At 46.1% G+C, this 21,778-nt stretch overlaps 1 protein-coding gene across 1 annotated transcript in view; it reads left to right on the forward strand.

Moving 5' to 3' along the window:
- The first annotated feature begins 1,735 nt into the window (after window positions 1-1,735).
- The window catches only part of wapla (WAPL cohesin release factor a), a 60,393-nt gene continuing 40,350 nt past the window's right edge, over window positions 1,736-21,778 (forward strand). The window contains exons 1-8 of the mRNA XM_063191312.1: window positions 1,736-2,494; window positions 3,117-3,532; window positions 15,252-15,410; window positions 15,945-16,111; window positions 16,599-16,966; window positions 17,694-18,022; window positions 18,712-18,824; window positions 21,558-21,647. Coding sequence (XP_063047382.1) covers window positions 3,139-3,532; window positions 15,252-15,410; window positions 15,945-16,111; window positions 16,599-16,966; window positions 17,694-18,022; window positions 18,712-18,824; window positions 21,558-21,647 — 1,620 coding nt within the window. The 5' untranslated portion in view covers window positions 1,736-2,494; window positions 3,117-3,138. The remainder of the gene's footprint in view (window positions 2,495-3,116; window positions 3,533-15,251; window positions 15,411-15,944; window positions 16,112-16,598; window positions 16,967-17,693; window positions 18,023-18,711; window positions 18,825-21,557; window positions 21,648-21,778) is intronic.

The following is a 21,778-nucleotide window of genomic DNA, read 5'->3' on the forward strand; positions in this document are numbered from 1 at the left end:
GCGACCTTGCGTCCTCCACTTGTGCTTGTGGCCTCGTACCAGGAAGTAATATGTCATGATGACATCACTGACAACGGCATTATACTTCAATATCTCGCAAAAGCTCAATTGTAAAGTCATTTTCTCAGTTGCAAACTGGATGGTGAATGAATAGTCCCCCAAAAGTTGTTGTGGCTAGGCTGATCAGTTTATGAATTTCATCAGAAACCATGTTCGCTATACGCTGTAAGTGAACGACTGAATATGTTTGGACCAGAGGATGCTGCAGCAGAGATGCAGGTAAACATCACAAGTTTAAAAAAATACACATATAGAATGTAATTTGAAATCTGAAATTTGAAATGTATTACTCCATCCGAAGTTCTTCATAGCCCACGGATATGGTATCAGTTGAAGGTTAGAAAGACCATTATACAAATGTGGGGAATATACTAACTGTATATGTGCCTGGAATCGGAACGTTCCAACCTGATGAAAAGAACATGTTGGCCAGTGCTCTCCAATTAGTTTTCTCCAAGGGCCAAATTATGCAGAGCAAGTGAGGCTGCGAGCCAAACCAACGCCCCAACCCAATGAGAAACAAGTTAGACGTCTGGACAGAGAACAGATTTTCGCGTTTCTGTTTTCTCACCTTGTCAATGTCTGTTATGAGACTGTCAGCACAAGATCTAACTCTCTGTGAATGCTTTGGAGAGACATGACCCACTGAAGTTTCAATGGTCGAAAATCACTCACATTCATGTTTTCATTTGTCCTGACCTCATGGCGAAATGTTATGTTTGGCCTGCGGGCCTTTGTTTGGAGATCAAGGATTTAGGCCTTGATACATAGGCTACTCAATCTACTTTGCCATCTGTTTCTGCTTTGAGGTCTTCCCCATCCATGGTTGGACTGGCCATCTGGCATAGCGAGCACATCCCGGTGGGCCCTGCACCCTCATTTCTGAAAATACTGGCCTACGAGAGTGCGGGGCCCACCGGTGAATCATTTCTGAGCCTCTAATTGTGAGGGCCCCCCTTTCAGCCAAAAGTGCCCGGGCCCTACTGCTCCCCCAGTCCAGTCCTGTCTCTACCATCTCTACCTCAGTCCACTGGCTTTTCCATTTCCCACCTGATTTATTAATCAGAACGGTGTACACTTTTAACCTTCAGGAGGTTAAATGAAGTCACTTCATTGGCAGCTGACATTACACCTTGAAATGGAAATGACAGTCAGACTTTCTTCACAATCATTATTAATCTATCTGGAAGGCTTTAGGGCTTCGCATCACATGAAAAGTCAATTGAAAAGGTTGGACAAAGAAAGAAATCAAAATCACATGAAAGCCAACTCCAAAAAGCATTACACTGACAGATTTTGGCCCAATCAGACTTTGGCTATGACGTAATACTATAGGCCCTATATGAAGAGAACACTGTAACGAAATAAAAGAGCTTGTGAGTTGTGCAGATGAACAGTTTGAGTGTGCATATACGCAGGTGTTTTGGGGATTCTGGCCTATTTCATGTGATATTTCAGGCAGGACCATCAGGCCAATGACGGCTGATTTGTGGTGCATGTTGCATAGACCTTGTATTTTATCAAATGAACTTGCAGATCATAATTTCTTTCAATTATCATTTTTTAATGATTGAGCCATGCACATTGCATGAGTTTACCATAATTCAATTAATTTACATTTATTTCAAATTAATTTCCCTCTGAATCAATACATTATAGCCTACAACTCTATTCTACCAGGACAGGGGTCTGTTTTTGCATTCTTACTGATGATTTTTCATGCATAACGGCTCCGTGCGAAGCATATTGGGCCTATGTTCAGGACTTGTTGCATATCAGAACTCGCATCGACGTGCAGAACTCTAGCCCAAAGCATGAAAGTCATGAATATAGGCAACTGGTATTTGAATGGTAGGCCTGCGCAGATAAAGAACCCACACCAATGATGGTCTGGTATGCCAATATTTCCATGTATTTATGGGAGTCTTGCATAGAAATTACTGTAACTCAAACAAACTCATATTTTCTGATCCACCAGCTCTAGATACGTAACTTGGGGCTGAACTGAAATAGACCTATGTCGATAGGGTTTCCTCTGTAGTCCCTGCGATATTTATGAATTACCCAATGGCATACACCGTTGTTGAAGATACACTCAATATCCTTCAAGGTTATTGGATAGTGTGCGCGCTCTCTCGATGTGACGGAAATGGCAACGGAGAGGTGAGGGAGGGGAGATTTTTAATGGCAGTCATTGGCGCACAAGAATCCAGTCGGTTTAGACTTCAACTTACAAATATCAATTAAAACAGCTGATCTTGGCCAACAAATATTAATCATACAGTTGAACTTTGTAGGCGTTGTGGGATAGTACCATACTGGATTTTCTTCTCTCGCTGGACTGAGTTTAACTCTTGTTTTGTGACACTGCATCGAGGACGGAGGCCTAGCCGGGAGTCAGTGGAGAGAAGCGGCTTCGTCGGAGTTGATAGTGGTGAGTGTGTAAGCTATGGCCTTCTCGGGCGCCAAGATCAGATAAAGCGTGATCAGAGGCGGGTTTTCTGTGGTAGTTTTGATTTAATGCTCATGGAAGTAGGGGAAACCATCTCCCTTCGTAAGCTATTATTTTCTTGCTGATAGTATTCAGCTAGTTTGTGAAATGTAAACAGTAAATGCTAACACGCCGAGATAAACATTAGCCTGGTGGCTAACTAAGCTAGCTAACAAGTTAGCCAGCTAGTCACAGCTGTCAGGCCCAACTCCGTGCATGTTTCGGTTGTTTCCATCAGTATTTTGGTCTTTGCTGTTTATTATGAACGAGTTGGATTGTAATGTGTGGAAACGCCTCATATATCGAAAAGGGCTATGTTCTTGGATAGCTATCGGTCGCGCTAGCAAGCTTCTGTGTATGGTGTTCAAAGTATTTCTAGTCATCTGTCGTTTAACATGGGGATGTCATATTGTTTACATTCTATAAAGTACCTCCAACTCATTTTGTTTGGAAAATGCCCGTACTCTCGTGAACGTAAAAGACAAGGGACTTATTATCAATGCCATTATTGTTTTGGCTAATGTTGGTGGCGTCACATTCATGTTATGTCATGTTGTTTTTGCAGAGAATATGTAACAGACTTCAACATGACATCCCGATTTGGTAAAACCTACAGTCGTAAGGGTGGCGAAGCTAACACCAAGTTCGACGAGGTCTTTTCGAACAAAAAGGCCACTATAAGCACGAAATGGGGGGAGACTACCTACAAGGCGCAGCTGTCTTCCAAGCGGCCCATCGTCAAACAGCAAGAGGTACCAGAGCCACCCAAGAGGCCCAGGCTGGAGGAGGACGACAACTCAGACGACCCCTTTGGCTTTGACAGCGATGACGAGTCCAAAACGTCCTCCTCCACCACCACTAAAGCTGCTGCTCAGCCGGAGAGCCAGCCAGCAGCAGCCACCCAGCAGTCTCAGCCCAAGACGTCTGTGGTGATGAAGAGTGCACCATCGGCATCATCAGACTTGTCGGCCTCCAGAGCAGGTGAGGTGTATGAGCGGATGTCTGGGCAGACCTGTTTTTATTTTCCATCTCCTGTTAGTACCTAGCTGGTTCCCAAGAGCTTGACTGCAGTTAAGTTCAAGTTGAAATTTCAAATTGCTTTTAAAAGTAGGCTCCTTCAAAGTATGAGCGGCGCAGACCTGAGGGGTATACTGGTTCAGTTGTAAACCAGGTAAAGTTAACCTCGTGGCAGAGGTAAATCATGTAATAGAAGAGCCTGTAGTCCCCATTTTCTTAACTAAATGATGCCCGCAGGAATGTCTCTTAGCAAGTTTATCACTTCCTGTAGGTTAGATGTGTAAACCTGGTTTATCACACAACCACATTCTTAGTACAGCCTCCTGTTTTTTCATCTCTGTTAGTACCAAGCTGGGGCTCGTGAGCTTGACTAAAGTTAAGTTCAAGTTCAAATTGCTGATGACTTGTAAAGTAGGCTACTTCAAAGCTGGAGTGACTCGCAATTGGGTTTAGTAGTAACATTGTGAGACAAAGCAAGAACACTTTTCCTTGGGTTTCATTCAGCTGATTTCATTTAGCGTTTAGACATGTACCGCTTTACATTTTGGTTTGATTTAGGATGTCTTGTTCCTGTTTGTAAACATTCCTGCCTGCGTGCAGAGCTAGGGGTCCCTTTGCAAACTCTGATTGTTGGAAACTGCTGTGTCTCATAAAAAATGCACTCACATGGTTGGCTGCTTAGCATCTTGCCCTTCATCGCAGTGTGAATGTTTGTAAACGGGGAAACCTATCTATGTCATTCAGCCTTTCTTCACTGTTGAGAAGTCAGAGACTTATTTACCCGCAGAGCATGAATTAAGATCGTTTTGCAGACTGCTTTGCAAACCACAGTGCATCTCATATTGGTCAGTGATCATGAATAACAAGACAGACAAAGGAGTAAGAGGAAGCACATCTCGCCTCGCTGAGGGCAGGTGCAGGACAAAGGTGTATCTGACAATAGAAAAAGTAGAAATATGCACACTGTAGCTCCTAAAGATGTATTCAACTCGTACGTTTAAACCCAACGGGGTTTTCATCAGGTACGTGACCTGCGTTGTATGACATCAGTAAACCTCAAACTAGCGGAGCTACAGTGTAGACTTTTTCTTGAATAGGACAGAGGACTTGCCACTCTTGCATGTATGCTGGTGGCATGCCACACATGTTTTACCCTCTTCTCATAAGGTCCACAAAAAGAAGTCTCAGACGAGTTTGCAAAGTCACCACTCTGGCCAGATATATGGATCAGTGCACTAGGACTTGCCACACTTAAGCCTGGTTTAGACTAACCCTTCAGTTACCGCACACGTACGTACTGTCAGCAGATTACGTACCCAAACAGCCACCACGATCCCCTCTTTAGAGCTGAAAACGACCCCTTGCAGCGCTTGACGTATATTTCTCTCAGGCTGAATTGTCCGTAACCTGCCACTACCCCCCTGCTGACAGTACATGTCCTGTAACTGAGGAAGTCTAAACTGACATTTACATGTATGCTGGTGGCGCGAACGTTTTACCCTCTTCTCATAAGGTCCATAAAACAAAAGTCTCAGATGAGTTTGCCGAGTCACACCTCTGGCCTAGATATATGGAGTAGTCAGTCGGCCGTCTGACAGCAGCTAAGCAGCACACTAGGCTCTGGAGGGGCAGTGATTCAGGGGCCATTTGGCCGTCCCTAGTTCAGCAGGGACATCCTTCAACTCCTGCCAAACTGCCAGACATCGCTGAACTAGGCTGTCTATCTGTCTGGTCTCGTCTGTGGGGAGAGAGAGGAAGAAAAAGAAAATGGGGGCATTCGGGACGATTCAAACTGTTCCTCTTTTTTTTTTCGGAGGATAAATTGGGGACAGTTTGAAAGAGGACTCCTCTTAATGGTGCTTACGGTATTCCTTCCCACAAGAACGATCACTACTCTCTGTGTGACAAGACATAGTATAAAGGACTGAATAGGGAAGATAATGCAAGAAAGAACCTTTAGTACTTGAGGAATAGTAATTGTAGTGCACAGTGTTATCCATTGATTGATTCGACGAAAACAAAAAAAACAAAGGAAACGCTGGCATTGACTTTGTGTTGTTGTGGTGTAGTTAGTTAGTTAGTTAGTTAGAAACTTTATTATTCCCAATAGGGAATGTTTTGTCAGCAGGTAAGGTACACATCAGGCAGGCTGTATTGCCTATGACATGATAAAAACAAAGATTTAACACATACAATATACACCTAGATATAACAGACACGAAATGACAATAGGCAGGACAGGACAGGACAGGACAAACTATTCAAAAGTTCCGCTCAACTTTCAACTTCAATGGTGTCACACAATGACCAAGTGCAAGTGTACTCAACTGATGAGCCCTGTGTGATCAGATGGCTCCACTTCGCCGCTTGCCCTGGGCCTATGCTACAAATCTGGGGTGCATTTCTCAAAAGAGAAGTTGTTAGCCTGTTAGAAACTTCGGTAATTGCCAATGGGAAAATGCATTGAAAACAACAAAGTAGTTAATGTAGTAAGCAACTTTGGCTTTGGCTGGTTCAGGTGTAGTAGGACTCCAGGTTCTTCTATTAAATGGCTTACCTCTTAACTTAACCTGGTTTACTCCTGAACTATGAAGGGCCTTGATGCTTCTTAGTATAGGCCCCCAGATAACTCCGTTTTGCTGCCTGCCCTGGTCACTCGGGTCACAGTTGTGGTCCGGTGCTCTCGAAAGTGTAGTTGTTGACCAGTTAGCAACTTGGGTAGTTGCAAATGGGAAATTGCATTGAAAACAACAAAGTAGCCAATGAAGTTAGCAACTATGGTTTCCAGAAGTGCTCCCCTGCCCTGAGTAGAGCTCTAGTCTGGTGTGGTGTGGTGTGCTGGTGCAAGTGGGCCTGCTCCCAGAATAGCCTGGCTGCCAGAGCCTGCTGTCTGCTCTGCTCTGCTCCTGACGGGCTCGTACAAAGCCTGCTGACGGGCTCTCCTCGTACATCAGCTGCTGTCCTGTTGCAGCAGGGCACTGCACTGCACTGCACTACACTACACCACACCAGACTACACCATACTACGCCATACTACACTTCACTGCACTGCACTACACTACACTACACTACAGACTACACCATACTACGCCATACTGCACTGCACTGCACTGCACTGCACTACACTACACCACACCAGACTACACCATACTACGCCATACTACACTTCACTGCACTGCAATGCACTACACTACACTACACTACAGACTACACCATACTACGCCATACTCAGTGATGGGGAAGTTACTTTTTAAAAGTAGTGTGTGCTCGTTACTCGTTACCTATTCAAAAAAGTAGTGCCTTACTTTACTTAGTTACCCCTTGTGGAAAGTAACTTAATGCGTTACTCGTTACTTTTGCGTTACATTCAGAGGCAATAATGGACCCAACAAAGAGGACACATAGATAGGAGAACACCAGGTTTTGTCAACAAGAAAATGGCACATTTTGATGCCATGTTGATTAAATGCAAAAGCCAATAATAAATTGTCAAGTTGCTCATAACTTTGTTTGCAGTCTTATGAGGGTCTTTGCATTCCAAACGAACTATTTGGGGACTGTTTAAAAGTGTGAAAAGTTTATTAAGCAATTCGTTTTTAATAGGCTACCAATAGTTAGCTGCCAGCAGAGCTCAAACACAGTTTGCCTTCATTTGTGTTAGCAACTAGCTACAGCTACTGCTAAACCAATTCGAAGTCCTAACACACTGTTTGCAATCAAATGTGGACCATTACTTTCAAAAACGATGCATAGAGAACTTTGTGAATAATGTATTTACAGGCTCTGATACAGTCCTTCCCTTGTAGTCTACCTCACAACCTCTAATGCCAGCGTCGTAGGTGCTTCTGTCCGGAGCCTGCAGTGACTGACACAATGAGGGAGAAACTGCTTGAGGGGGCGGGGCACGGCACGCTTCTTCATTGCGTCGCGATTTCAAAATAAGAGCAGACAGCGCGATCGGACCAAAAAAAAGTAACGTTTTGCCATATTTAACAAAGAACGGCGTTACGTTACCTAATTTCCCAGTAGTAACGCGTTACACTACTATTTTACGAAAAAAGTAGTTACACTACTGTAACGCGTTACTTTGTAACGCGTTACACCCAACACTGGCCATACTACACTTCACTGCACTGCACTGCACTACACTACACTACACTACAGACTACACCATACTACGCCATACTGCACTGCACTGCACTGCACTGCACTACACTACACCACACCAGACTACACCATACTACGCCATACTACACTTCACTGCACTGCAATGCACTACACTACACTACACTACAGACTACACCATACTACGCCATACTACACTGCACTACACTGCACTGCACTACACTACACTACACCATACTACGCCATACTATGCCACGCTACACTTCACTGCACTACACTACACTACACTACAGACTACACCATACTACGCCATACTGCACTGCACTGCACTGCACTGCACTGCACTACACTACAGACTACACCATACTACGCCATACTGCACTGCACTGCACTGCACTGCACTGCACTACACTACAGACTACACCATACTACACCATACTACACTGCACTACACTACACTACAGACTACACCATACTACGCCATACTATGCCACGCTACACTTCACCACACCACACTACGCCGCACTGCACTGCACTCCAATACACTTCACTATGCCACACTACACTACTGTTGTAGCAGCCCTGGCCAGTGATTGGCTTCAGATAAGAGGGTTGTAGGTTCAAACCCCATCCTTCCACTGCATGGCTGAGGTGCCCTTGGGCAAGGCACCTAACCCCACACTGCTCGACGGGCTGTAACCAATACCCTGTACTGATAATAACTTGTGGCTTTGGATGAAGGCGTAAGCTTAATGTCATGGAAACTTGTTTGTAACCTGAATGCCTGTGTAGGGAATCCTGAAATACTGGTATCATGTTAACAGTCATGGGTGAGCGGTTAGGGCGTCAGACTTGCATCCCAGAGGTTGGTGGGGGGAGTAATCAACCAGTGCTCTCCCCCATCCTCCTCCATGACTGAGGTACCCTGAGCATGGTACCGTCCCACCGCACTGCTCCCCATGGGGCGCCACTGAGGGCTGCCCCCTTGCACGGGTGAGGCATAAATGCAATTTCGTTGTGTGCAGTGTTCACTTGTGTGCTGTGGAGTGCTGTGTCACAATGACAATGGGAGTTGGAGTTTCCCAATGGGCTTTCACTTTAACAACAGTTATACTAACTAGATTAACCTGATTTATGATCAAGGGACCACAACCACTATACGCCTCACATTCACTATACATGGGTTCACAGTGTTTGTAAACATGATGTTGTGAGGAGGCGCAAGACACTGGCAGCCAACCACGTGAGCTAATTTTTTGACCGACAGTGGTTTCCAACAATCGGAGGTTGAGTTGTGCGCAGTTAGTTTCGCGCAGTCAGGAGAAAACAAAGATTTAGAACCCATGCATTCAGGGGAGCATTGAGAGGAAGCTCACAGCCTCTTGTGATTAAACCTTCTTGAGGTCCGAGTGTAGCCCAGATCCTATTATAACTTACTTGTATTTTAGCCCAGATCCTATTATACTTATATTTTAGCAGAAGTTTATTATTTTTTCAGACTTCTGCCAACCCTGTAGGAGCGGCCACTGAGTACGGAAATAGAGTGGAGTGACTTACATAAGGCACTTTGAGGAGGAAGTGGGTAGGAAGCAGTGGCAGTAGAGAGAGAGAGAGATAGAAATAATCCTCAAGTGTCCACCACTGTAGGCCTGTAATGGCTACTGGGCTGTTTACATAACATACCGTCTTCCATTTTTAACCCTGATGCACAGACCTGTCATGCGCAGACAGATCCCTACAGACGAGGTACTGTCAGGTGTAAACACCTGATCCCAAATAATTATACAGAGCAGCACCACATCAGGGCACACACGGATTACAGACGGAAGTCGACACTGTATTAAACCCCACAGAGAATAATAATAATAATAATAATTGTATTTGTATAGCACTGTGTCATACAAGGCATGTAACTCAAAGTGCTTAACAAATGGGAAAAAACATTGTTAGAGATAGATTTAAAAGGAGAGGTATAGAGGAGAGGCAGAAAAAGCAAGAAGGCAGAGGAAGAAGAGATAGACAGAGAATGTAGAGTCATAAGGTCAACGTAGGTTAGGACCAGGATTCTTAGATGTGTAAGGTCCATAGTGGCTGGGCCTATCATAAGTCATAGATAGTCACACAGAGATTGGGCGCTCAGGTGCGGCCCCTGGTGGCATCAGGGGTGAGGAAAAACTCCCTTTCGCTTGATTCATAGTTTGTGAGGGGGAAAAAAAGCTCGGTGAGGTCTGAGAAAAAAGACCCCCTGTAGTCAGGAAGAAACCTCAGGCAGAGACCAGCGGCCACCTAGGGGAGCCCCCTGCCAGGGCTGGATTGCGAGTAGTAAGGGCGCTGCGGCGGCTGGGACACTATGACGCCTTGGCAGCTAGGAGTTGGCAAGGATGAAGAGGTGGGTCTTCAGCTGCTTCTTAAAGGAGTCGACGGAGGTGGCTGATCGGATCTCGATGGGGAGGGCGTTCCATCTCTTGGGCGCATAGCAGGCAAACGCGGCGTCGCCGATCTTCTTCTGCGGGGGGTGGGGGTCCTTAGCAGCTTGGCATCAGTGGACCTGAGAGCTCGAGCAGGGGCATAAAAAGAGAGCATGTCTGAGATATAGCTAGGGGCAAGTCCATTTAATGCTTTAAATACTGTGAGCAGAATCTTAAAGTCGATTCTGTATGAGACAGGTAACCAGTGCAGGTCTGCCAAGACAGGAGAGATGTGCTCTCTCATTCTGGTTCTTGTTAGGATTCTTGCCGCAGAGTTTTGAATGAGTTGCAATTTGTCAATTAATTTTTTTGGGAGACCAGAGAAGAGAGCATTGCAGTAGTCAATCCTACTGGTGACAAAGGCATGAATAAGTTTCTCAGCGTCTTGTCGGGGGGCCAAGCCGCGCACTTTGTTGACATTTCTAAGATGGAAAAAAGCAGATTTTGTTATCTTGTTGATGTGAGGCTCAAAGCTCAAATCCGAGTCTATGACCACACCTAGGCTAGTAACCTTATCTTTAATGTGTATGCTTAGGTCACCTAGGCTTGAGTGGAGTTTTGCACGTTTTTTCTTAGGCCCAATGAGCAACACTTCAGTTTTATCTTCATTTAATTTTAGGAAGTTACTGTTCATCCAATCTGTAATGGCAGACATGCATTTAGTCAAGGCATGAATGGCAGTGGTTTGGCTAGGCTCGACAGAGATATATAGTTGAGTGTCATCGGCATAGCTATGAAAATCAACATTGTACTCTCTGATGATGGAGCCCAGGGGCAACATATAGAGAGAGAAGAGGAGAGGGCCCAAGCAACTACCCTGAGCAACTCCAAAAGGCACATCATACTTGTTGGAGACGTATTCTCCGATGGTGACAAAAAACTGTCTTCCTGTAATATATGTTTTGAACCACTCTAAGACGTGACCGGACAAGCCTACCCAAGATTCAAGGCGGTCAATTAGTATGTTGTGGTCTATCGTGTCAAAGGCGGCACTGAGGTCGAGGAGGATAAGTGCTGAAACTTTGTTTGCGGCAGTGCTGAGCCTAAGATCACTTATTATTTTGGTTAGTGCTGTTTCGGTGCTATGGTTGGCTCTAAAGCCTGATTGGAATTTTTCCAAGATATCATTCCCAGCCAGATGTTGATTAAGCTGTTTAAATACAACTTTTTCTAGTACCTTGCTTATAAAGGGGAGGTTTGATATCGGTCTGTAGTTGTTTAAAGAATTCTGATCTAAATTTGTCTTTTTTAGGAGTGGCTTTACCATGGCTGTTTTGAATGAGCTTGGAAAAATGCCTGTAAGCATAGAGGTGTTAACAATTTGCAGTAAAGGTGCTGCTAAGCAACCAAGTATGTTTTTTAGCAGATATGTGGGGATCGCGTCAAGGCTGCAGGTAGACTGCTTACTTTCCCTGACTATTTTACAGAGGTCGTCCTCTGTAATTGGACAAAACTTTTGGAAGCTCTCAGGTCTCCTAGGGGGGTTTAACCCTCCCCTCGGTGTATCGCCTGAGTGGGCGACAGAGGTTGCTGCGTTTCCACCTTGGATGCCTTCTCTAATGTCGGCAATCTTTTTATTAAAAAATCTAGCAAATTCCTCGCACTTGGCATGTGATGCTGCATTTAGGTTGTTATTGCTATGTGTTGGATTAAGCAGGTGGTCAATAGTGGAAAAAAGAACTTTCGCATTATGCTGGTTGTCTGTTATGATTTTGGAAAAATATGCTTTTCTCTCTGAGCGTACTGCATTATTGTAGGAGGAGATCTCATCCCTATGGGATTGTCTGTGGACTTCTAATTTAGTTTTCCTCCAAAGACGCTCGGTTACTCTGCATTTTCTTTTTAAGGCTCTAAGTGAGTCATTCATCCAAGGTGAATACCTAGCTCTGGTTCTTGTCGTCGTTCTAATTGGAGCTATGTTATCTAGAATTCCTCTTAAGTTGTTGTTGAAGCTATCAACCATTTCATCAGGTGTGCAGTGACCATTTAGTAGGTCACCTGATTTGATGAGGTCTGAAATCTTAAGCTCAGCAGAGGCATTAATGCGTCGTCTGTGAATGACATTGTTGGGTGTGCTAATTTGTGTTGAAATGTCAAAATCAAAAAACACACAGTGGTGGTCGGAGAGGCCGACGTCCGTGACCGATATATTATTGATATCAAGTGCATGTGAAATAACAAGGTCAAGTGTGTTGCCTTTTCGATGGGTAGGCTGTTCTGTAACATTCTGGACGAGACCGAATCCATTTAATGTGTCTAAGAAAGACTTGGCTATTGCGTCATCTGATTTATTTACGTGGATATTAAAGTCGCCAGCAATTATTGCTTTGTCATAGTTAGTAAGTACGTCCGACATGAAGGTGGAGAAATCAGATAGAAATGACGAAGAGAATTTCGGTGGACGGTACAGAACAATAATGATCAGTTTGAGGTTTGCTTGGACCCTCATTGCCATGTATTCAAATGAAGAGAAAGAGCCCAGATTCATCTTAGTACAATTAAATTTGTTGGAGAAAAGTATGGCTACGCCTCCGCCTCGTTTCTTTGGTCTCGGGGCGTGAAGGAATTTGTAATCGGAAGGGCAAGCCTCAATAAAAGTAGCAGCCCCGTCGTCTTTAAGCCATGTTTCGGTAAGGAACATAAAGCTTATGTTTTTGTCCGAGACCAGCTGGTTTACTACGAAGCTTTTGTTGGTCAAGGACTGCACGTTAAGTAATGCAGCATTAACATTCAAAGTAGTAGAGCTATTGTTTATGCGTTCAGGTGCAATCGTAATTAGGTTGTTGTGTACACAACCAGAGGGTCTATATCTGCGAGCTTTCCTACGGGTAGTGACAGCGTGGATAGCTAGTGGGGTAGGCCTACTCTCTGTTGGGCACGCAGTATCTAAATTGGTGTAGTGCTTTGGATTTGAAACACCTGTTAGTCAATCCAAGGACCGATGGGCTTCGAGGGTCAGCTCTAGGTTGGTCGCGAGGAGACGAGCGCCAGATCTGTTTAAGTGCCTTCCATCTCGTGCGAAGAGGTTTCTGCGGTTCCAGAAAGCGGAGAAGTTGTCAACGTAGGGAATGGCTTCTTGGCGGCAGTGTCTCATCAGCCAGACGTGCAGTTGGCGGATTCGGGAGAACTGGAAGGCAGAGAAACAAACAGAGGGGATGGGGCCTGAGATAGCGTATTTTTTTCCAGTGCTGCGAAGGGTATTAATAAGAGAGAGGAAATCGGACTCAAGTTTTTTAGACTGCTGCAGCCGGATGTCATTGGAGCCTGCGTGGACGATGAGAGTTGTGGCAGTAGGATACTGTGACAGCGCGTCCGGCACATTCGACTGGACATCGGCTACGAGAGCTCCAGGTAGGCACCACGTCTGGGCGTTTCGTAGGGTTACGTGGCGAACCATCGAAGATCCTATGAGGACTGTTGATGGTGGTCGCCGGGGTTCTGAGTGGGCAGGCTGCTCTCGGGTGATTTGCCTGGGGGTAGCGAGGGTCCGGCGGCTTCTGGGTCGCACTCTTTGTGGTAGAGGCTTGGGCACCTGGTGGGAGGGGGGGACAGGGTCAGTTTCTGCATCGATGACTGAGTCAAGTACAGAAAAACGATTGCTAGTCACTAGAGGTGGTGAACATTTCTGCAGTACTCCCCTGCCGCCGTTAACCACCTCCGTCCAGCTACGACGCGCGGGAGTGGAGCACGGTGGATTCGGGGGGGACTTCGGCTGGTGTTTGCTGTGGCTGGGGAAAAAAGATAGTGTAGTTAGGTTGGCGCTAGTATTACTGGTTTGGTGTTTCAACGTGGTGTTATGGGATTTTATGACTACCTCGCATTGTAGCCGGCGAATGTCACTTCTAAGTGTTTCAATCGTCATGTTGGCTTTGGCTAGTCTTTCATTAGCATTAGCTAGATCACTGCAGGCGCAGGTAGAGTTGGCCATAATTAGGTCTGCGGATGCAGCAGAAAAGGTTATTTTTGCGAGATAGTTGGTGTAGTGTTGCAAAATTGACTATGAGGTGAGGTGAAACTAAAGCCGAGTAGGGCTCGGCGCGAAAAAAAAAAGTTATGTAGGCTAGCCTGGTGGAAAGCAAAATTTGGATGGTGGGGAGGTTAGCCTATGTGCTTATGTTGTTGTAAGAGTGATAACAAGGTAACGCTAAGGTAACACTACATCGAATCAGTTGTTTGTAGTTGTAAGTTTCAGACAAAGCTTTTAGGAGAAAAACGAGAAGAAACTTAATTTCGTCCGAGTAGCTCCTCGACGGGAATAGCTTGATCCGGAAGCGGAGAACACACCACATCAGAGCACATGAGTGCTTTCCAATATGCGACCTTGCGTCCTCCACTTGTGCTTGTGGCCTCGTACCAGGAAGTAATATGTCGTGATGACATCACTGACAACAGCATTATATTTCAACATCTCGCAAAGGCTCAATTGTTAAGTCATTTTCTCATTTGCAAACTAGATGGTGAATGAAGAATAGTACCCCAAAAATTGTTTTGGCTAGGCTGACAGCGGGGAAACTTAAATGTTTTCTCCACGGAGGCGGGGCATCAGCTAAGCAAGCCCAAGTGGAGGACGCAAGGTCGCATATTGGAATGCACCCTATGTTAAATCCCACCCCGCACACATGCAGGGGGCCGCCATGAAGGCAGCATCGCCTGTGGACCTCTGTTTAAGGAGGGTACAGTTCCTAAAGTGGCACCTCAAATCCCATTAGTGACAATTGGTGGATGTGAACCTGCAATCTGGCGTTCGTGTCATCCTCACCGCTTAGGCCATCCATCACTTCTCCCTGCTATTGGCTTTTGTTTTATTACATGCTGCTAACTTCCATTTTTAGAAGTCCGCAGACTGCACCTCCGCTTTTAAGGTTTATTCAAGACATGCAACCTTTCAACATGCCTGATGAGGACTCTAAATGGGTCGAAATGGTGCATGACTTGAATAAACCTTAAGAGTGTGAGGACATTTACTCTTTATATTGTCAGAAACGCCTTTGTCCTGCACCTGGCCTCAGCAGAGGTGGGATGTGTATACTTCTACATCTTCTGAATTACATCTTTCATTTTCATTTTTCATTTTTATCCTTCACACACAGACAAGCCCCTGCAGACGAGCGTGACGGTTAGCGCCTGGTCCAGATCCACCGCCGCCACCGCCAAGCCCACCTCGTCCTACACCACCCTGAAGACCACCGTTACCAAGGACACCTCCGACGGATGGAACTCAGAGGGCAGCCAGAGATCATCGTCACCAGGTGAGGAGGTCAAGGTTCGACTCAATTGCCCCCAAAAGGGGTAAAATAAATGTGCGGCAAGACAGCATTAACACATAAACGCATATAGACAACAGACAGCACAGGACAAACCATAAAGTGCGAGGTTTAAAAAAGGACCTTAAATAGGGCTCATGAAATGAATGAATACATTTAGAGCCCAGGTCTCGAGCCACCACTGATCTAAGTCCCTTTACCCTCGAGGGCCATCTAAACCCACATTTCTCCAATGAGGTTTTGTCACTAAGCCTCAGCTAAATGTAATGTCACATTTTTGCTATCATTCATATGAATGGCATGTGGCATCATGCCTGGTATAATGCCACAGAATGGTGAAGTCCCAGGTCCAAAGCTCAGTTTGATCTCAAAATCAGACACTGAACAGACCTGAATTGCAGCTTGCATAGACAACTGTCTTTCAATCCCAGGTGCTGACGAAGTGTAGGTTCACAATTCTTTCATATTTGTAATGAATGTGTTATTAATTAAGAGCTGATTTAAATGACTGCCCTGCAGGTGAGGACTCGTTGGAGAGTGAGGGCCCCAGCGGACTGTCCCAGGAGGAGGCCCCGCCGGCCCCCGAACCTGAACCAGAACCACTGGACTTCGAGCAGCTGCCCCTCCTCAAGTCAACCACCAACCGGGTCTACCACAGGCCCAAGAGGCACAAGGACACTGGAGAGGTACTTCACTCTGTCTTAAGCTCGAATTTCAAAGCGTAGAGAAACGCCCCTCTTCACTCTAGCCCAGGGGTGCCCAACCTTTTTTTTAACCGAGATCTGCTTTTGAAGTTGATGGTCTGTCGCGATCTACCAAGTCAAATTTAAGGATGTCAGTATGAAAAACTAAGATCACCATTATTATGAACTAATTTTTTTTTAGTAGGCTACTATGACCATATCTTTTCAGTGTGTTTTTAAAGTGTGTTGAATAGCCTATGTTTAGAAAGCAATGCAGCACTGATAGTATGCAGACAGGATTGGTTAACACACCTGTTAAGAGTGACTTCTTCTATGAAGATTTTTTTCCAACTCTCTGGGACAGTAGCACAGCAAAGGCATTCTATTGTGGAGGAGGCAAGGTCGCATATTGTAACGCACTCAAAGTCTAAAAGACCAAAAAAATATCTTTAAAAAAAAGAATAACATGTATTATTCTTGTTATTACTAGGCGGATGACGGCTCGCCCCAGAAGGATTGCCAGCCTCCCGCTCACCCATCAGCGTCCTCCACCTCCACCTCCACCACCACCCCCGCTACATCCTCCTCCACCACCGGCCCCAGCAGCAGCGGCGTGGGACGGGGCTCGGGGCCGCCGCCTAGTGGCAGTGGCACCACACAGCAGCAGAAGCCCGCGGGTCGTGGCAGGGTGCGGGACTACACGGTGCTGCACCCCTCGTGTGTGTCCGTGTGCAACGTGACCATACAGGACACCATCGAGCGCACAGACGACCTCACTAGCGCCGCCCCGGTGGTGGATATCGGAGAGGCGGGCACCTTCAAGAGGAAGACTGACGCGTCACCTGCCAAGCCCACCAGGTAGGGGAGCGAAAGCACACACACACACACACACACACACACACACACACACACACACACACACACACACACACACACACACACACACACACACACACACACACACACACACACACACTTACACAATCACAGAGGGACAATGGCACCACTTTTTTACCAGGTTCATCAAGAAAAAGTCAGAGATGGACGGACTTCGCACACACACTAGTGCCTGGACTATGTTTTATGATGAGTGCGCCTCACAAACAATTAAACATCTTCCCTATCTCCCCCATCTCCCAACGCAGATGTCCAAGTTCATTTCTGTTAAGTCCCTGCACTGGTTGCACCTGATAGTTACTTTAGATCAGTGTTTCTCAAACTTTTTCAGACCGAGGACCACTTTGTCGCCCCAAAAATGTTCAGGGACCACCTGTCAACTGAATTGGCAGTTGAGGGGTGGTAATTTGACACTGACAATTTCGATGCGGACCACTTGCTTTTTATTCACATTTACAAGCCTGTCTTATTGTGGTGAAAATATGACTTCAGCTATGTTTAGCTTTGTAGTACCGTTACAAATAGCCTACTGCTAGCTTGTCCTGGAAAAGCAGAAATCTCCTTGCGGACCACCTGAGCTTTGTTGTGGACCACACTTTGAGAATCACTGGTATAGAGGCGCGGAGTACATATTTCCCTTCTTCTACACTCTCTCCCATCTAATCCAATAATATTATTTGCCCAACAGGTTCCGGCCCACGCAGTCCAAGTCCAAGAAGGAGACCAAGCTGGAGTTCTTTGGGTTCGACGAGAGCGAGGGGCAGGAGGGGTCGGAGGGCGAGGGGGCCACCGCCTCCGGCAGCGCCAGCTACAAGATCAAGTACTTCGGCTTCGACGAGCTGAGCGAGAGCGACAGTGACGACGACGACGAGGTCAAGGCCAGCAAGAAGGCCCGCAAGGCGGCGGCAGCAGCAGCGGCGGCCGCGGCCAGCGCATCGGGGGCAGGGGCGTCATCCAGTGGGGTGGATAGCCCCCACACCAGCGATTCACAGGAGAGCCAAGCCAGCACCAACACAGGTCAGCACACACACACACACACACACACACACACACACACACACACACACACACACACACGACACACACACGACACACACCGGTACAGGAGACACACACACACACACACACACACCGGTACAGGAGACACACACACACACACACACACACACACCGGCACACACCAATACAGGTCAGACCACGCACAAGTTTTTTCGTGTTTCATTTTTATTTGATGTGGATTTGGATAGTTATGTTATTGTAATATAATAGCATGTTTAAAAAAGTCTATCTATTTATTTTCTGTTTTTGTTTTTCTTGTCTGTTTATCTTTTATGTTAGCAGTGCACTTTAATCATTTATTTGGTATGTTTTGACAAATGTTTCAAAAGCCTACTCCATTTCTATTTCGTCATGGCATATTGGCTTGATGAAACTTATTGGTTTGTTTTTGACCTCCACACATCTCAGCCAAAGCTATTGCTGTCTTGTTTTTATTTTTCTTGAGTGAAAAACAAACTGGTAGCTTGTATTGCTCTTCTGGAAAGTTCTTCAGGGCTTGTTTACTGGCATTTTAACTCTTTTCTTTTTTAAAATCATTTTTGCCTCTTCCTCCTCCTCTTCTTCTTCCTCCTTCGCTTCGTCCTCCTCCTTCTCTTCGTCCTCCTCATCCTCCTCTACCTACTCTTCCTCTTCCTCCTCCTCTTCAGACTCCCTGGAGTTCACGGACGACTCCGGATCGGGCGGCTCGGAGACGCAGAGGCCTCGGCACGGCAAGCTGTTTGACAAGTCCAAGGACATCAGCCGCAAGATCTTCAAGAAGGTGAAGGCAGCAGCATTGACTCCCCTTTAACGATTCCCTCACATAGTCGATCCTTTCCCAATCCCTTGTCGATCTCCTCTTCTCTTCCTCTCCTCTCTTTCTCTCACCTCTCTTCTCTTTCTCTCACCTCTCCTCTCTTCTCTTTCTCTCACCTCTCTTCCTCTCACCTCTCCGGTCCTCTCCCTCTTTAACTGCTCTCTTTCCCTCCCTCCAACCTCTCACAACTTTTCTCGATGTTTCCTCAGCACTTCATGGATAAATGTATAAATCGCGTGAAAACCGAGAGTAAAGTCCGCGACACCAAGCTCCAAGACACCAAGCTCCACACCAAGCTCCAAGACATGAATCTGACGAAGGCCATGTTGCCCGAAACGTCACATTAAAATAAGAGAAACTGGAGCTTGGTGTCACTTTCAGTTTACATGTGACTCTGCTAGTCCTGCACCCAATCTTTTTGAGACAGATGTGCATGTTTTTCCTCTTTTTTTATATATATAAATGTATGAATCGGCCACCTCGCAAAAAAAAGAACAAAAAAACCTCCGCCTACCACCTTGACTAGATCCCCTGAAAAGATAAAAGATGTTTTATTGCTTTCTAAGGTTGCACAAATTACTATATTAGTTAGGACCTTCTTTTTGACGTTTTCACTTGACACTGCACAACTTAGCCTTTCCAGTAGCATATCTCGTATTCTGGCTCCGAATCCACCAATCACCTAGACTGAAAATGTGCTGCAGGACACGCCGATTCCTCTTAACGAAAATATTCAGACTATATTCTGAAGTCCAAAAGGGGGGGGTCACGCTGAAAAAGTTTGGGAACCACTGGCTCAACACAACCGCAGTTTGATCGAAGGCGCTCAGTATTCAGCATCTGTTACAGCACAGTCCAGAGCCCTGATGCAAGCCCCCTCTAAGCCAGGTCGGGTTGTTTTTCTTGTTCTGAAGAAAATACACCATCCAAGTTTCTCCGACCCAGACTGCCTCTCGGCTCCGTGACTGCCAAGAGTCTAACTTGAGCTGGTAAATAAATAATGAGGTTTTGGTTGCGAGAGATGGCATCTCTCTCATGTTTGATGTCACTTTCGACATTTTTTGGGATCTGGTTGTCTCTCCCACGGGGTGGCTGAGTGCTGGCCTGTGTGTCGAGATGTCTCACTGGGGGGGGAGAGAGAGTAGGGGGGTGTGTTTGGGTCCTCATCTTGTCCTGGCATATGCCTGCCCCCAAAAACCCTCCCTGTTGCTCAGTGGCAGCGACTGCTGTGAGCTGGCCCAGATCTCCCCCCCCAACACACACACACACACACACACGTGCGCGCACACACACACACACACACATGCGCACACACACACACATGCGCACACACACACATGCGCACACACACACATGCGCACACACACACACACACACACACACACACACACACACACACACACACACACACACACACACACACACACACACACACACACACACACACACACACACACATCTCTCTCTCTTTCTCTCTGTCTCTCCCTCTCCTCTTTCTCCTTCACTTGTTCGATATCTCTCTTTATTTATTTATCTTTCTCTTTCCTGTCTGTCCATACATCTGTCTCTCTTTCTTTCCTCTTCCTGACCCCGTCTGTTTGCAAACCTCTCTCTCTCTCTCTCTCTGTCTCTCTCTGTACCCCGTCTCTCCCTCTCTCTCTCCCTCTCCCTCTCTGTCTCTTTCTCTTTCTCTCGCTCTTTCCCTCTCTCTCCCTCTCTCCTTCCCTCCCTCCCTGTCTCTCTCTCTCTCTCTCTCTCTCTCTCTCTCTCTCTCTCTCTCTCTCTCTCCCTCTCTCTCTCCTTCCTCATGTCTACATGAGACAGGATGTTTTGCCTTTGTCTCCAAGGCTACTATAGAGCGGCTGGTTAATGGCGTAGCCGGCCCAAGTCAGATTCTCTGAACGCCGTATTGATTTGCTTTTAAACGTCTACTCGCCGGATGGCCTTGAGAAAGTTCCTTGTCTTCTCCTCTTTTCCTTTCTATTTTTTGGAAACTGCTTGATAAGACTTAGATCAGGTTTCGATTTCAATGACTTGAGGTCAGTGGTCGCTGCTTCTGTTAATACATAGTATTTTTATTTTACTACTATTTTATTTTGGGTGAGAAAACAAGTGCAGCGTCCAAATGTCCTCTTGGTGCTCAGAGGAGAAGTTGTCTGGTCACATCTCACACATCATTTTGGATAGGATGAACCTTTTATGTCCTTTTTTGCCTGTTCCTTTCTCTCTCCCAGGAACCGATGCGGTTCAAAGGTTATGTAAATGACGGTGCTGTAGCATATTTATTTAGCAGGGACAATGCAGTGCACATTATTACAAACATGACATGGCAAGGCCATGACACAGCTTGGAGATGTGAGTACATAAAAGGTTTGTAGATAGATGGCTAATTTGAATCCGAATTTTGCTTACTACTGGCTGGCTTTCTACATAGAAACTACTGGCCAGGGTGCATTTCTCAAAAGTGTAATTGTTAGCAACTTGGGTAGTTGCCAATGGGAAATGGCATCGCAACCAACAAAGTAGCTAACGTACTTAGCATCTGTGCTTTCGAGAAATGCACCCCAGGACACAGAGGGATAGCTACTGCTAAGGAGGCAGTGCCTACCGCAAGATTCAGATGTAGCCTGTGATGTGACTCAGTAACTGTGTTGTAATTGATTTGCTAATGTTGGTGTCAATGTTTGTGTGTTTTAGTCTCCTGCGAAGGCGGTGTACAACGCCAGACACTGGAACCAGCCAGAGCCAGAGGAACCTCCAGCCCCCACACGCACCATCTCTGCACCGGTGAGACACACACACACACACACACACACACACACACACGCACACACTTTCTCTATCTCTGCCCCTGTGAGTCTCTCTCACACAGGCGCACACGCACACACACAGAGACATACACACACACACAGACGAGC

This window comes from Engraulis encrasicolus, chromosome 24 (assembly GCF_034702125.1).
Source record: "Engraulis encrasicolus isolate BLACKSEA-1 chromosome 24, IST_EnEncr_1.0, whole genome shotgun sequence".
NCBI lineage: Eukaryota > Metazoa > Chordata > Actinopteri > Clupeiformes > Engraulidae > Engraulis > Engraulis encrasicolus.